Genomic DNA, 16,102 nt, shown 5'->3' on the forward strand with positions numbered 1-16,102 from the left:
TGTTTACACTTTTGTTACGGTCTAACTTTTTTTTTAAACTGGTATATCTGTACTGTCAATTTATTCCTTGTAATTCTAAACTCTCTGTCATGCGTCTGTATCAGTGTGAATGTTTTTTACTCCTGTTTGCCTCTCCTTCTTTTCCTCAGAGTGTGTGAATGCATTTGCCCTGGTGGTCCGGCCCCCCACCGAACAGGAGAACTTGTTGTTCAGCTTCCAGCTGGCCGGAGAGGAAACGGTTAAACGTGACTGGCTGCGTACTCTGTGTCGTCATGTTGCCAACACCATCTGCAGAACTGATGCGGTGAGATGTCACCCCCAAGAAAACACTCTCACACATACACACAAATTAAGAAGAAAAAACTCGACACACTGAGACTAGAGCGGAGTTGTAATGACTCATCCTCAGCAACTTGTTTTTCAATATTTCAAAGTGAAAAAGTTTTTCTCACGATCAAATTGATGTCATGTTTTTTCCCCTTTCACCCTAATATCAAACTGGAGGATTTTAGAACCTGTCTTGATAGTTGTGGATGTGGAAATGTTCAAGGTCAGTTGTAGTATTTCACTGCAAAGCAGTCTGCAGGTTCATCTGCAGCCTGTTCACATACAAGAAGGCATAAAAGAACATTGTTATGGCATTTCAGGGTTTCCCCCAGAAAACTTGGTAAGCCTGGTAGTCGGGGCACCGAGGCAGTCTACCGTGTTTTTTATTAAAAGATGTTAAGTAGACAGGAAAAGTAAAAATATTATTGTAATTATATGTTACGGGAAAACATCACCAGTGAAATGATATTTAAATCCACAACTAGACTTACAAACTAATAAAAAAATACAATCATAATGACTGTCACTTCTGTTTAATTCAGTCAGTGGCTCCATATGGTCCCTCACCCTGAGGGTGGGGGGGGCTTCTATTTATATGCCCTTCAAGATGACTTGTCTGTTTTTGGTGTTGGATTTTGTCAAATAAATTTCCCTCAAAAATGCGACTTATACTCCGGTTTGACTTGTATATGTATTTTCCTTCTTTATTATGCATTTTATGGCTGGTGCGACTTATACTCTGGAGTGACTTATAGTCTTTAAAATACGATATTTGTTTATTGAGAGGATCAATGCTGCTGAATTTGATAGAATGGTTTCAGCAGAGATAAGTTAAAAGATTTTAAATTGTTTAACATTTACATGTAAGATTTAAAGGACCTGGGAAGTTTACTTTGTAAACTTTGTTACCATAGCAACAATCTTATGCTGTGAGTTTAATCTTTGAGTTTGAGCTCTGTTAGTTCACAAATACAAATGAGTAAACTGCAATTATAATTTATTGCTTTTTAGGTTGGCCAATTAAACTACTCCCCTTCTCCCAGATTAAATCTAAAACAGAAGCTGTTAGAGGTCCTGATGTTTAAGTCAAATTCTGCTCAAGGCCTCATATCGACCGACCCTGCGTGATGAGTTAAATCCACTGCACTGCACAGATGCGCAACAAAAAGGAAATTTGATTCACTGGTGCTAATGTGGCTTTAGTAGCTCTTCCATTTCGCCTCTGTTTTTAATAAAAGTCACAGAAACTTTTATGGTTGCTCAAGTTTAGGTGAAGAGTTTTTCAGATCTCTGCGCACATTAACTTTGCCTGACTAAGTGGACAAAGCATTTGGTATGGTTTAATGCATCATGTAAAATAATATAAAACCAGCGTTACTACGAGGCAAGCGCAAAAGCTCATCACTGGGCTGAACCTGCATGATGATTTTAGCACTGGTTCGTTAACCACTAACGCTCTGGCCAACCGGGACCATAGTCATAAACTTTACAGGGAAGACAGAGCCACACTCCTGGCAAAGTGTTGAGATATAAACGCCGTACAAAATTCTGTCCATAAAGATAAATCATTCTCACCACTCACTCAATGCGCAAATACTTGCAAACAGACATGCGAGTACAAGTTATTCCTGCGGTTCACAGAAATGTGCAACCAGCGCTAATATGGTTAGTTTTAAACTCTTATCTTAATATCGAGTTCTCCAAAGAAAAATAACTCTCCACACTAGGTTGATGTAAATGTCCATACAGGTCAGCCTGTGTCCAGTTCGAGTGAAAGGAGCCGTGCAGGATCCGTGTTAAGGTAAACTTAATAAAGCAGCGTGCAGAGGTGCAGTGTGACTGGTTCACTCTCCAGCTTTAAATGCATGAACCTTTTAGAAATAAATGCTCTACGAATGAAACTCTTACAATAGAGACGCTTGCAATCTGGCTTAATAATTTATCCCAAAAAAAAAAAAAAAAACTATTATTTTTTAGGTCCCCCCATTTATTCACTCATTTATAATTTTTCTAAAAACAAAAACAAGCAATGCGTAGCCTGGTGGGCTGCCAGGCTTACAGAACACTGCGGGAAACTCTACATTTAGTGTTACTTTTGTTATACAAGGTGAACTTTCTGTAAACACTGACAGGCAATAATGATCAGGAAACTCTTTGATTCCTTGTATTTGTGAGATAAGATCATGAGTCTGGGAGCTGACAAAATGGCAACATTTATTTTATTTTTTCCAGTTACATCAATAGAAATGCTCCATTTCTCAAACTGGATGTAGACTTTTGAATACTGTTTGAATAGTCTTAGAAACAACTCAACAGCTGTTACGTTGAGGCCATCTTATACATGAATAAATTATTTTTGTGTGAATTATAATCAAGAGGTGTGGACTGGCTTTGTTTTTTGTTACACTTTCTTTCCTTTTTTAATTTTTTTTTCCCTTCTGTTACTGAAACATGAATGTTCTGACTTTGGTAAATGAAACCAAGCTGCTGCAGGCAGCAGGGGGCGGTGTTGTCTTCCATTCGTTGTGTCGCTGCACAGCTGCATTCCTAATTCTTTTTCACTGGGTCAGCATTGCAGTGTGAATACCAACAAGACAGAGCTTCTATGGTTAAAAAGCCTCTGCAGAGACAAATTTCCCTCTGGATGTGAGCTCTGCCTTGCATCCTATTGCTGCTTTGTCCCTTCCTATTGGTTCTGCTGTAGCCATCTCCACTGATCACACCCTCCAGGTTCAGATTGATCAGATTAAGATTAAAGTTGTGTTCATTTTTGTCTTGTAACCAGGAGGATCTGATTCAATGCACAGAACCAGACTCTCTGCAGGTCACCACTAAGGATATGGATAGCACACTAAGCAAAGCTTCCAGAGCCATTAAGAAGACCTCAAAAAAGGTAATGGTTCATCCATATGACTATAACTGGCAGCTGATGGTAAGTACACCACATACATAGGTCACAATATGCCCATCCCTTTAATAATAAATAAAATCCTGACATTGGGTTTAAATATCTGCAGATTTTATTTTCTTGATTTAGACATTTTACCACTCATCTTCATGTGAGGGACAGACAAAAATCTGTAACAACCAGTTTACTTGGGTCCAAAAATTGTCTGAGCATATCTGTTCAGAATGCCGTTGTATGTAGCTTTAACGTCATTCAGAATTTTTATTATTATTCTCCATATTTCCTAAAACCGTCTCCATGTTGTGACAGTGTATGATAAGTGGCGAGGTGATTGACAACACCAAGCCCTGCCTCACCACAGTGGAAAAAAACCCAACTCACTCTGGCCTCACTAACTACATATGAACAATGAAATTAAGTTCTAGCCCTTAAATTTACCAAGTCACTTCACTTTGCTGTAAGTGTTTAAACTTAGGGAGTGAACTCCTAAACTTTATTCCTACCCATCATGCCGCCTGATTTGGTTTGCTGTAATTCGGCTTCCACCTCGTCTCTAAACCATCTTTTTCTTTTTCTCTTGTAACCTTAACAGAGAGTATGTTCTCTTGGACTTCAGAGGTATCGGTTAAACAAGTCCAGTTTAATAGATATCTTCACAAATGTATCATGAACTGTTGTGCTGTGGTACACGCATGTTTGTTTTTTCGTTGTGGATTGAAAGTTATTTTGCCCAAATTTACTGCTTCATATTTTGACATAGAGCCACTATGAAAGAAAGAAGCCATTACTCCAAAAGCAACATAAAACATGGCCTATAAACCTGTCTCAAATACATCAGTTCTGTCAACAAGAATAATCCAGAATTCTAGCAAGCTGTTCTGAGAAGCTTCTGGAAGGAAAGCTTTTGTCAGAACTATTATAGTTTATAAGAGAGTTCTATGAAAAATTAAGGAAATGACTAATTAAAGTTACTAAAAAGCTCAATATTTTAATAAATCCTGTTATTGTTCATCATTTGCTATTGTAGAACCTCCTTACTAACAAGGTTGAGATCCTTATCTGTTTGTCTTTCATGTTTATAAAAAGACTGAGATGGTTAGTTTTCTCTGCAGCTTTAACTGTGTGACTGTTAAAGCTGAAGTAAAGAAGAAAAAAAAATCCAAAATCAGTAAACCCTTGCTCACTGTAACAGTTTGCAAGGATTTTGAATTTTATGTTAATCATAACTAGTGTGCACTGATTGGCCAATCAAATGATTGTCCCGAATTTTCTTAATTTTTGGTAAACAGTGATAGACCTATCTTATCTACCAAACAAAGGTTTGAAAATCAGCCCCCTCCACCCACCAGGTTATCTCTGCACTGGATAGCTAGTAGTCACCCCAATGTTGCCAACTTTGCAACTTTGATGCTGTATATAAAAATATCAGTATCAGCCAAAGTTGGAATCATCAACTTTGGCTGATTAAAGCTAATTGATCTGACAGAAACTGCAATCGGTGCACCTCTGATCGTAAGAACTTCATAGAACCATGACTCAAATTAGTTTTTGTTGATTTCTTCATGATGAAAATAGCCACCATGTTACTTTTGAGAAAACTAACAAACATGTCTTAAAAACAAAAACGCATAACTTGTTTGTTCCATTTAGGTAACAAGGGCATTTTCTTTCACTAAGACCCCCAAGCGTGTCCTCCAGAGGGCCTTCTTGGCCAACAACACTCCAGACGAGAAAAATCAGAGGCTGAGCTGTGAGAACCGGGTTTGCAGCAGCTCAACGTTGGCTGTAAGTCTAATTTATTTTTATTGGTCTGTCATAGAGACGGCCTTGCTACTGACAAACTTAGATGATTTGTGCACACGGCCTTCTTTTTATTTAATATATTTGTCATGTTTGAACATGAACAAAGTTCTGATGTGATTTCTGTTCTGACTAAATGGGGACCAATATTCACAATACTCACAATTAATTACTGATTACAAAATAAATCGTTATTCTTAGTAATCAGTGCGTTAGCTGTTATCTTTTAGGCACATCAAGTGGTTTTCTGACATTGGGACTTTGTTCCTTAAACCAAATTGCTGCTCTTGATTCATGAGAACGGACCTTTGCTTTATTGCCACAAGAGGCTGTCTGCTGTGTTTTGGTTTTTGCTATATTTCCTGTATGTACATATGAGAAGATGAAACGTAATGAATCAAACTTCATACAAACTCTGAGAAAGTCATTCCTTCTGATCAGTTTTTTCTTACTGATAGTAATTGATACTGTGTTTCCATTTCCACTCTCAAGGAGTGGTGAATGTGCATTTTTTATCAGAGGAATAGTTTATCCTCTGATAAACTATCAGAGGATATGTTTCTATTTATTTATCTTTGTTAATCTGCTCTGTACAGTTTCTGAAAAAAGCAGACAGTGGTTTGGATTTGGGGAGATCGAAGGTCTTGCACTAAATCTAGCGAAACAAGCCGAGCGAAATGATCCAAAATGCCAACATGCAGTGACTGGCTGCTGCCAGGAAGACACAGGAAGATGCAATTTTATGTTTTGTAGATTTGTTCTAAAAAGAATAGTTTATCATCTGATAAACTATTCCAAAACAATGTTTCTTTGGATTCTCTAATTCACACAGTTGTTTCTAAATACAAATGAGCCTGAAGGAGGAACAGGAGAGTGGCACATTATGATTTAGGATTCTACAACATTGTTTCAACACTTTTTTGATGCTCTTTCTGTCAGAAATATGTTATCAGTTGTTTGTGGCCCTCCTTGAGCATCATATCTAATCAGTCTGCTTTTAATGGATAGTTCAACAGGAAGGGAATGGACCCAACTGCTTTGCTACCATGCTACAAAGCAGCTGATACCTAAATGATTTACTCATGCTCCTTTCATTCCTGGTTGCTACATGGAAATTGCATACTTTGATATTCCAATGATAAACTTGCACTACATTGTGCAGCACTAATTGAAAACATTTATGAGGGAATATGTTCTTTAAAAATGTTCAAAAATATCCAGTCCCTAAATAGTTCTGCTACTAGCTGTATGTAGGACAATCCTGACAACTAAACATCATGATGTCCAAACCGCCTTAATTAGTTTTACTTCTGCTGTTAAAAAATATATTTTTGTTTTTTTTTTCTTTAGGACTGTCAGTGAAACGACCTTTAGGGAACATGACCTGCCTCTCACTCAAAGCATTAGAGCAGTACTAAAATTTACTAGAAATCCTACAAGATAATGAAGCTCAAACTACCTCTGGGTCTGACAGAACAGTGGCGCTTTGAAGAGATGCTACACCTTCAGCAGTGACGTGCATTGAGTTTCATAGCTGGTGAGGCACTGACTTAATCAAAACCAGATTTATAAATATAGGCCCCTGCATGTTATTGTTTACATCGGAAAATTTTGTGCATGCGGACAACGCTGGAGGGCAAAAAGACTATTCTTTTACATGCCATGCCGTAGAATAATTCCATAAACTCAATCAAACTTGGACATGTAGATATTATTAATTTTCTGCTATGTTCTACAGCAAAGGGAACAATCATGAAAGTACAACTCAAAACTACTTCTTCCTCACTCCCTGTATCAGGGTGGCTACGCAGACATTGCCATAACAACTGACAACAACGCCACAAAAATCATTCAAATATTTCCCACACAAATAGCAGAACATTCAGTCTGTTGCAGTCATATGCATTTAAGCTTACTGTTTTTTTCTGTTATTAATAAGTTATTGTTGTGGTTTAGAAGAAAAAATAATCAAAATTGTTTAAGCTAAATGAAAAATAAATTATTTTTATAGTACAAACCACAGGGTGAAAATAGCAATATAAATAATTTTATCATTTTATTATTTTCCCATGATGACAGTAGAGGCTCTGCCTTCCCTGACCACACATCACTGACCTTCAGCAAACTCCCTCTGTAACTTTCAAGTAAACACAAAAACAGTTTTTTAACAGCAGCAGAACATATAAATTATACACTTTCACCAGATATTTTTGCCCAATACTGTCTCTTTCTTTTTAAAAACATTTAAAAAGAAAAATGCATAGTTATTTAAATATGTTTGCATTATACTGCTTACTGTTTTTTTTTATTATACATTTTCTCTTGTTGTACAGCAAAGGTATCAATATGTCATCAAGACCAGGGCTTAAACTGAAATATTTTATTGGTTTGGTAGTGGCTTATGGGATCACAACATAACTACAGCTAGACTACATAGATCAAACCATATAGACCAGGGGTTTTCAAAGTATGAAAGGGTGAGCCCCCCCCTCCAAGGAGCACAATGCCTGCTGCATCCCCCCCCCCTCAGCCCCACCACACACACACAAACAAATGCCACCACAAAACACCTTCTAATTGCTTTTATTTTAGAACCATCTCATCTTTTAAAATGACACTTTATCTGAATGAAATTTAACACATGAACATTTTAAAACATTTCCTCCCATTTTAAGTAGTTTAGTTTATCAGGGCCTTTGGATGGCAAATACGCCCTTTTTCATTTTTCTAATGATAAGAACAACCCCAAACTCATTTTTCAACTGTTTTCTCAAACAAACGTTACATCTGAGATTCTGAGTTTAAAAGAGAAGATACAACAGTGTTTTCACATCTTAACAAAAACATTTTGATCAGATCTTTGGAACACATCTGTAAATGTTGCACATTTCCTTGAAATTTAAAAAATAAATCAAAAACCTAAACAGTTGCAAAATTGTGGAGCTCTTTTTGTGGCTCATCTAAACAATTTAAACAAAAAATTTATCTCGAGCTAAAAGAGCGTGCAGTATGAAAGAGCGGAGGCATACAAAAGAAAAAAAACATTTACGCACGCTATGCGCACCCCTTTTTTTTCTACCACGGTCCTGAATCATGTGTAACTCATTTTATTTATGATTTTAACTAAATTGGCAACGTGGCAACACATTGGCAACATTACTGTTCAGCTCACCTTCGTTTTAGTGGGAACAATGTGCTTGTGCTTTTGATGCGCAAATCCGGTTAATGCGGGGTTGCACTGTGGAGCGGTATAACCGCAGATCATTTTCAACCAGCAGCCTTGACCGGGATTTGCTTTTTATCATTGCGAGTGCGGAAAACCCACATTCACATAGATAGGTTGAAGAGAAGGAGATGAACACGTTTACTAAAGATTTGTCCATTTTTTTCTCTCACACCAGCAGACAGCAGCGGATAGCTTCTTCTTTGGTTTATTTTTTCCCTCGCACCGCGCCTCCCCTAATGTGCTCTGGCGCCCCCCAGGGGAGGCGCGCCTCACACTTTGAAAACCGCCGATATAGATCATTGTTAACTTTTTTGGACTGCATCAGAGTTAGATTACACTTTCACACCTCCCCCAACAAACTAGAGCTGGATTAAAGCAGACTAAACAGGGCTGTTGTGAATGAACCCTTTCATGTGGAAGATTTATATACAATTATTGATTTTGTGGACTTGACGTTAGGTTTCACTACAGGGGAAATTAGTAGAAAGAGTGATGTTTTGGTCAGGTAATTCATGTAAAAGACTTTTTGACACCCATCTGAAGTGACAAAATCCCTCATGGACCATGTTTGTATGAACACCAGTTCATTTGATAGAGAGAGATGCTCAGGTCATTGGGGCAGCTCGTGAGGAGTCTTGCATCAGAATGGAGAAAAAAAGGGGACGTCAGTGATAGCAGGGAGAAGCTCACAACACACTGAAACCTGACCTGACCAGATTTCAGTGTGTAGAGTCAGCAGCAGCAGTCTCTACTGGCTAACACTCTTGTCAGCTTGGAGTCGGTGCAGCCCTGGTGTGGGGGAATGTTTCCAACACTTGGTTGAGTGTATGGAACAAATGAGGAGAATCTCATGAGGTGTCTAGTGAGCACAATTCCTTTATCACCTCTGGTGATTCCCAGTACCAGAGTTGGGTTTTTTTATAGTGGGGTAATGTGCCCTTTAACACAAGTTTTCAGAAATAGTCACACTGGATGTTTGGCTGCTCTCAAATTCTCCAGTTCTGCTCAGCTGTGAATATGGAGAAAGTTGAGATGAAAATACTCAACAACCCCAAAATGCCCCACCTGGCATTCTGGGTTATGAAAAGATCGCTGTGGTATTGGACAACATGTGGGATCCTGGTAGATCCAGTAGAATCTGTACTTGCAAATCAGGAAGGTTTGGAGCACAGTTGAGACAATATCAGTATTAGAAAGATGTTCATAAGGGGTGCCTCCTTTGTTATTGAACGTGTCTCGTGTGTTTACCTGCTGTATCATAAAGCTCGATTCCATGAAGCCCCTGCCCTGAAGCTGTTTGTGAAGGGTGAAAAGCTTTGCAAAGTTGAGCTTGTTTGAGAGGAAACAAGCTCAACTATCTGAAATATATGAAAATTATAGATTAAAACTCTTTAAAGATGTACCTTTTACAGTTGAAATATTTTGTTGGACTTGAATGGTTCTCACTAATTTCTCTTTTTGTTATTGTTGCTGCTCCTTTCATGTCCCAACCTGTTCTCCATGTGTCTTCCTTCTGTTGAGCACCTCAGATGCCCCGTTCTTCTTCCACATTCAGTCTGAACGAATTTACCAAAAACAGTGCTGTGGTTCAACGCTCCAACTCCTTGGATCATGCCCCTGTCAAACCTAGAATCCCTGTGTGTAAATGTAGCCCCTGCACTCCAGCCAAAACACACTCCTCCCACATTGCATCAAACACTTCCGGTGGTCCTGAACTCAAATACACCTCTGTCGTCCAAGAATACAGGTCCACCTCTCATTCTGTACCAACAATTCAACCCAAGTCAATCCCACAGAAATCCATCTTCACACAAGCTGGTCTTGGCTCCCCTCATCTTAAAAACATCCAACCACAATCTGGCCAGGATCTGTCCAGATGTCTTGCCTCTGGAGATTTTCAGCCAAGAAGCCCAAGTCCTCAGCCCATTACCATGAATACCAGGATCTTTTCTGAGTCGTGCCTGGATCCTCAAGTGGAGCCACAGTCTGCTGTACTGACCAGTCCTCGCAGAGAGATGCTGATCTAAACCGCCACTGACGTTATTCCTGCAGTCCCATGTGAGCAAAGTTTACCTGTTGTCTGGTCTCTTCTAAGGGTTCACCAATACTGGTTATAATGTAGGGTTCAACTTCACTCATTGGTGTGTTCTGTTTGACACTAACAAAACAAATGGCACTGGTGATATCTTAGACCAAGATCAACTCCTTAGAAGCTAAGAGCCTGCATCAGTAAGAGTTCAAAACAAGGATCTCATCAGCTACACAACATCTTCAAAGGATGGTTTCAAAAAGTGACAGAAAACTGGCAGAGATTCATAGGTGGGGCAGAAATTACACTGATTAATTTGGACAAATATTTCCAATGAATCAGTCTGGGCATCCACCTGGTGGTGGTCGTGGTGGCAATAATCACGTGTTTGTAAAGCTTAGTTGAATACAAAAATGGGATTAGCCGTTTTTAAAACTTGGACAAAACTTTACATTGACAGTTGACCGTTCGCCCCCCTAACACCTTCTACTTCATGGTGACAAAGCTCTTCAAGTCATACTAGTATGTTTTCCTTTTTTGTGCACTTTTAATAGAGGATTGTAATATTACTACAACAGGATGCAGAAACATGCATGTTCCTGAACAATTAGGATTGAAGTCATCTTTAATTTCTTAAACATGTTTCTTCCAAATGGAAGGAATATTAACACTGGAGTGGCCCAGCCAGAGTTGTGACTTTAATCTTCTACAGAATCTAAAGATTAGGGGAATGGCTGGGAGGCCTTGTAGAGGTAAAAGGTCCTTTGTTTCATCTTTTGAAAGTGCTGGTCTAATTTTTTATTTTTTTTTTATTGAAAAAAGAATGACTTAATCGTTTTAAAGTTATATCGGCCAGGCATGAAGAACTTCGGTCTTTTCTGATTTGGATTAGAGTGGCTTTAGAAAATATAAAAATTCCTTACTTCAGGGATCATTTGCTGTCTGCTTTATCAAGCTTATGTATGTGCCTTTCCAGCTATCTGGCAGTCTGCTCTTTCTTTTTTCTTTCCTGGTATTGTAGAACATCTTGTATAAAAACTTGGTGAACTTTCAAATAGATATTATAAAAAATCTGCCAAAAAATGGAAACTTGAATCTGAAATAGATGTGAATTTAAGACATTTGAAAAACATTGAGATACTTAGATGACTGAACTTTGTTTCTGCATGTTGTTGAGTTGATGTAGAAGGAATTGGTTAGTTATGTTTCTCTCGACATTGCTTCTTGTTTCTTGTTGAAATGACAAATAACACTGACAGAGGCCATCGAAGCAGCACATTCATAGGTTAAAATCAGAGTTGGGCGGCTCCATCCAAAATATGAAAACCGATACCAAGTCAGTATAAGATTGATACGTTAGATTCAGATTCCCTCTTGAAGTTTTATTGTTTCCAAACTCTACCTCATGGATTTTTATTTGCTCTGAAATAGGAATATGCAACATATATAACATATGGTAGAAACAACAGAAATTTGACTCACGACAGAGATCTGCAGTCTACTAGCCAACCGCAGTAATGCTTATTGATGACATAACTGGTCGGCATCAATACAGAGCAAGTTGAAAGCAGTGGGGCTGAGAGCGCAAAGGACGAGCTTGTTAAGAAGGCTGGTGCAAATACATAAATTATCTGGACCTGGTGGTGGTCTTGGCACTGCACTCAAAGGAGCACTGCAAAGGTCAAGGTCAGACAATCACGACACGGGGGTTAAATGCGTAGGCGAAGTAAGTGTGAAATCGCTGGGAGGTGCACAAGGTAAAGCGTCCCTTAACCCTCCTGTGGTCTTAACGCAATACTCAGTAGGAGGACAGCGAATATCATGGTCGGACAGTGAAGAAACACCTTGGGATGGGATGACTGCCTGTCTTTCCAAAGCCAGCACACAAAACAACCAAAAAGTTTTTTTGTGCCCCTTTAAATTTTTTTCGCAGTATTGCGCACAAGAAAAAAAAAAACGAGTGGGGTTTAAATGACCCCATCTTTTTAGACTGCGGGAGGGTTAAAATGTAAAACCAGCAGCAGAAAAATTGAATCTGCAAAATGTGTGGAAGAGAGGAATACAAGCAATTTGTTTTACCAGCTTAAAATGGTGTTTAATAACCTAAATCGTTTAACAGCAAATATGGGAAAAAAACATTAGATTTCTATTTCTTTTTGTCCATGCTACTATTAATGAGTTTTTGTTGGGTATTTTTTTGGTTTCAGGCGCACCACTCCCCCTCCATGGTCAACCTGCAAACCATGTTTGAGAGGAAGTACCACACATTCTCCCGGTCATCCACCCATCTCTTTTGATATGTCACTGGTTGGTGAACCAGCTTCCTCCACCTCCAAGATAAACTCAGAAAATATGTTTTCTGGTTAAATCAGCTGGAGTCTCTGGACCAACTCTTCCATGTTTCCATTCTGAAGCTCTGAACAGTTTTTCCACATGCAGAAATGTGACAGTATTTTATTGAAGGAATCCTCAGAAAGGACATCTTGATATTTGCCAGTATCAGAATTGTCTTGTTTCCATAGCAGTATGAAGACGATGCACCACTTCTTTTTCCTAATGCAGGTTGTGAAGCCCAGCCCATGGATGTGGCTGGTATTATGAACTCTGAGCTGGAATGGCATGTTGTCATGCTGAGGTTCACTGCACACTGAAAAAGAAATGAAGGAGACTGTTTTAGTTAAATTTTGCTGATGTCCTGCATTTACAAGGACCAATTCTGTTCATCTGCTTGGTCAGCTCACAGGTTGTTGACACGCCGCTGTTGAATATCCTCCATGACTAGCCTGACTTGCTTTGTTTATTGACACATTGACAGTAGCTGTAGAGCGAGAGTACATATTAGTTTGTCTGTCCCTTGTTGTCTCTGCACTCTAACATGTTTGCTAATGTGATTGTAATTTCAAAGATTTTTTTTTACCAATTACTGTTCAGCTGTTCCTGTAATAACAAAGTAACATTTTTCTCTCACTGACTTAATTCTCTTCAATATTAGACAAACATCTAAACTGACATGTTTTTAGTGGGAAAATGTGTTTTTTACCTCTAACTTCAGCTCTTTTATTTGACCTTTATTTTCTGCATGTAAACTATTATGGTTTACAGCTTTTATAAAGCTGTAAACACGAGGTTGGGAAGAAGAAAAGCATATTAGTCTGCTTCTATGTATACCTGTTATTGTCTACAATGTGTGCATGGGGGTGTTATATAAGTGTACATATTTATTTTTGTCATAAATAGTTGACTGTGGCCAATCTTTTTATTGCTATTTATGTTTATTCTGATATTGTCTGTAGTCTGATACTGATGTTTTACTGTTTGTCACTCATTATTTTATCTCTATATTAAATGCACTTAAACTTGGCTATGTGTATGTCTTTTATTAACTGTAAAAATTAATCTAACTTTTCATTTGTTGGGTTGGTGACTAAATATGGCAAATCAGTGGTGTTCAAATAAATGTTTATTATCTTTGTTGGAAAAATGTTTTCAAATGTGTAAAGTGCTGAAATGTCAAATTTGTTAATCCCGATAACTGATCAGTGAGATTTAAAAGTGCTGTTAGTGCTGTACTGCCTACAGCATCGATGTTAATTCTATTAAATGAACTATGTGTATCATGGTATCACCCATGGTAAAATTTCTTTATTTAAATGAGTTCATTTTTCTGAGGGTTACACAGTGAAGGAATTGTGATTTTTGGTAATTAGAGGTTTATTAGAGGGATGTTCCTTTGTCCTTCCATGGAAGCATGCAGCATCCACATGAACATTAAAAAAAAAATTCTGTTTTAATTTAAAAGTCATGTCAAAGTTACTGCTATGATACGATTACATCACTGCCAAAACAAGCATACAAAAACCCTCAATAGGATATAAAATATTTGAAAGCCAGACACCCATGACGTGACAAGTGAATCACAGTAAAACCTAGCCGTTGTAACCCTGAAATGATGTGGTGAAACTACCAGTAGCAGGCGCACATAGCTGCGCCAAGAAGCCAACAAACACTGAAGAGCTGCCATCGATACCAGTGCATTTGCAGCATGCTTTAAAGTTACACACCTCAGGTTTTAGCACGTGCATTTAAGGAATAAAGTTTACCTTCAAACAAACGCCCTCCTATAGAATGGCAGTGCCCCCGTTTTGTAAATTTTTGCTGCCACTGTAGCCTCAATGCCCCGGTTGACAAATGCTAACCTAAAGGATGATGTTGTGTCACCAGAGCAAATGAGTGGGATGTGAACAGTCTTGACTTTTATTGCTGTTTCAGGTGTGCCAGCTCTTCAAGTTTAAATCTTTAACATAACGTCCTGCTCTGCATGTGGAGCAAATTTAGAGCCAGATCAGGCCGTCTGGTTCGGTGCAGATCAAATCTCAAACGTGTTTCCACTCTAGATTGTTCATTGTTCCATTTATCATCAAGGGTTAGGTAAGTAGTTCATGGATTAGTGCATTGAGCATCACATATGGAGCTGTTGAAAAATTCTTGCTAAAGTTAATCTGAAGTACTGCAGTGTAAAATGAAACAAGCTGCTCATTATTCTTCCACAGTGTTTATGTATAACATATTTTAGGCCCTTAGGCAAGACCGAGACACAGGACAACCAATTCACTCACACCTAAGGACAACTGACATGCCACCACCTGTCGTTTAGTTCAGTGAGATGTCAGCAACCAACCAATCAGCAGTTGCAATTCATCCTGAAGTCCAAGCACCCATAACCTGAACCTCCATCAAAGTTGTCATAGTTTATCATTACGACTGTCATAAGAGAAAATAATCAAAAAATGGCTTAAAGTTGTCAGTGGGGAACATGCACTTAAGAACATTTAATTTATTCCATTTCCAAAAATGGAGTCTAAAAAAAATGAGTTATCCTCATGAACAGCTGAATACTTGTCTGTTCAAATTGGATTGAGAAGTATAAATGTGTGCTGTGGTTACACATTAGCACTTTTTTTTGTAAATCAATAACTTTTCAGGCATGTGGTACAAATATTCATACACAACCTGACATGCATAATCAAAACTCAGATACTTAATTATGTAATTACTCACCTGCTTCCAGAATTATGCCAAGAAGGATGTACAGATACATGGCAGAAAACATGGTTGGCCAAATATTTGGAAGATTAAAAATGTCAGATGAAAAGACCAGTAAGGTGAAGTTGGAGCTGCAGGATAACTTCACTACTCTTATTACCTTACCTTATTTTTAGGTTATGGTAGAGCGACGTTACAATTGGATGCTCTGGGTCTAAAGGATTATTATTGTTAGGTAAAAGAGGTGGGACAGATTATCACAGCTGATAATATTTATGCAAGAAAAGCTAATCGAATGATTTGTTTTTAACGATTAAGCTCTAATATTATGCAATGTTATTTAAAAAACAAAGATGAATTTCAACTGCCACCAGAGAGCAGAAAACCATCACAGGGCCAAAGGTACATTGAAGACAAAACGAAAAAAAATTTCCTTCGAAGTTCCCTCATGGTTGCTCAGACCTTTGGGCTTTAAAATCTTTGTCAGTGGTTTCCCACAAATAACTTATAAGACTTTTTTTTTTTTTCCAGAGGTTTGCTCTACTTCTGGTTGGGGGTGGACCGTCATGTCAATTTAGAGACCAATTAACAGTCATGGTTTAGGACATGACTGTTGTACCAGGAGATGCCAGAGTACCAGGAAAGAACCCATAGGGAGAAGATATAAACTCTGCAGAAAGACCCCAATTTGGGATTCGTACCCTGGACCTTCTTGCAGCTACCAACTGCACCAGTTGCATGGACACTGGAGTTTTAATCAAACGCCAGT

General features: G+C 38.4%; 1 protein-coding gene across 8 annotated transcripts in view; it reads left to right on the top strand.

Moving 5' to 3' along the window:
• Window positions 1-13,650, top strand: part of ect2 (epithelial cell transforming 2) — a 33,530-nt gene extending 19,880 nt beyond the window's left edge. For 4 of the 8 annotated variants that reach the window (XM_055060467.1, XM_055060470.1, XM_055060469.1 and 1 more), the window contains 5 exons: window positions 150-304; window positions 3,113-3,220; window positions 4,886-5,020; window positions 9,791-10,319; window positions 12,498-13,650. In XM_055060467.1, the coding sequence (XP_054916442.1) occupies window positions 150-304; window positions 3,113-3,220; window positions 4,886-5,020; window positions 9,791-10,288 (896 nt within the window). In that variant the 3' untranslated portion in view covers window positions 10,289-10,319; window positions 12,498-13,650. The remainder of the gene's footprint in view (window positions 1-149; window positions 305-3,112; window positions 3,221-4,885; window positions 5,021-9,790; window positions 10,320-12,497) is intronic. The other 4 variants (XM_055060472.1, XM_055060473.1, XM_055060474.1 and 1 more) reach the window with 2 other exon arrangements.
• The last annotated feature ends 2,452 nt before the right edge of the window (window positions 13,651-16,102 follow it).

Source organism: Poeciliopsis prolifica, unplaced genomic scaffold (assembly GCF_027474105.1).
Source record: "Poeciliopsis prolifica strain line A6 unplaced genomic scaffold, Auburn_PproV2 SCAFFOLD060, whole genome shotgun sequence".
Lineage (NCBI taxonomy): Eukaryota > Metazoa > Chordata > Actinopteri > Cyprinodontiformes > Poeciliidae > Poeciliopsis > Poeciliopsis prolifica.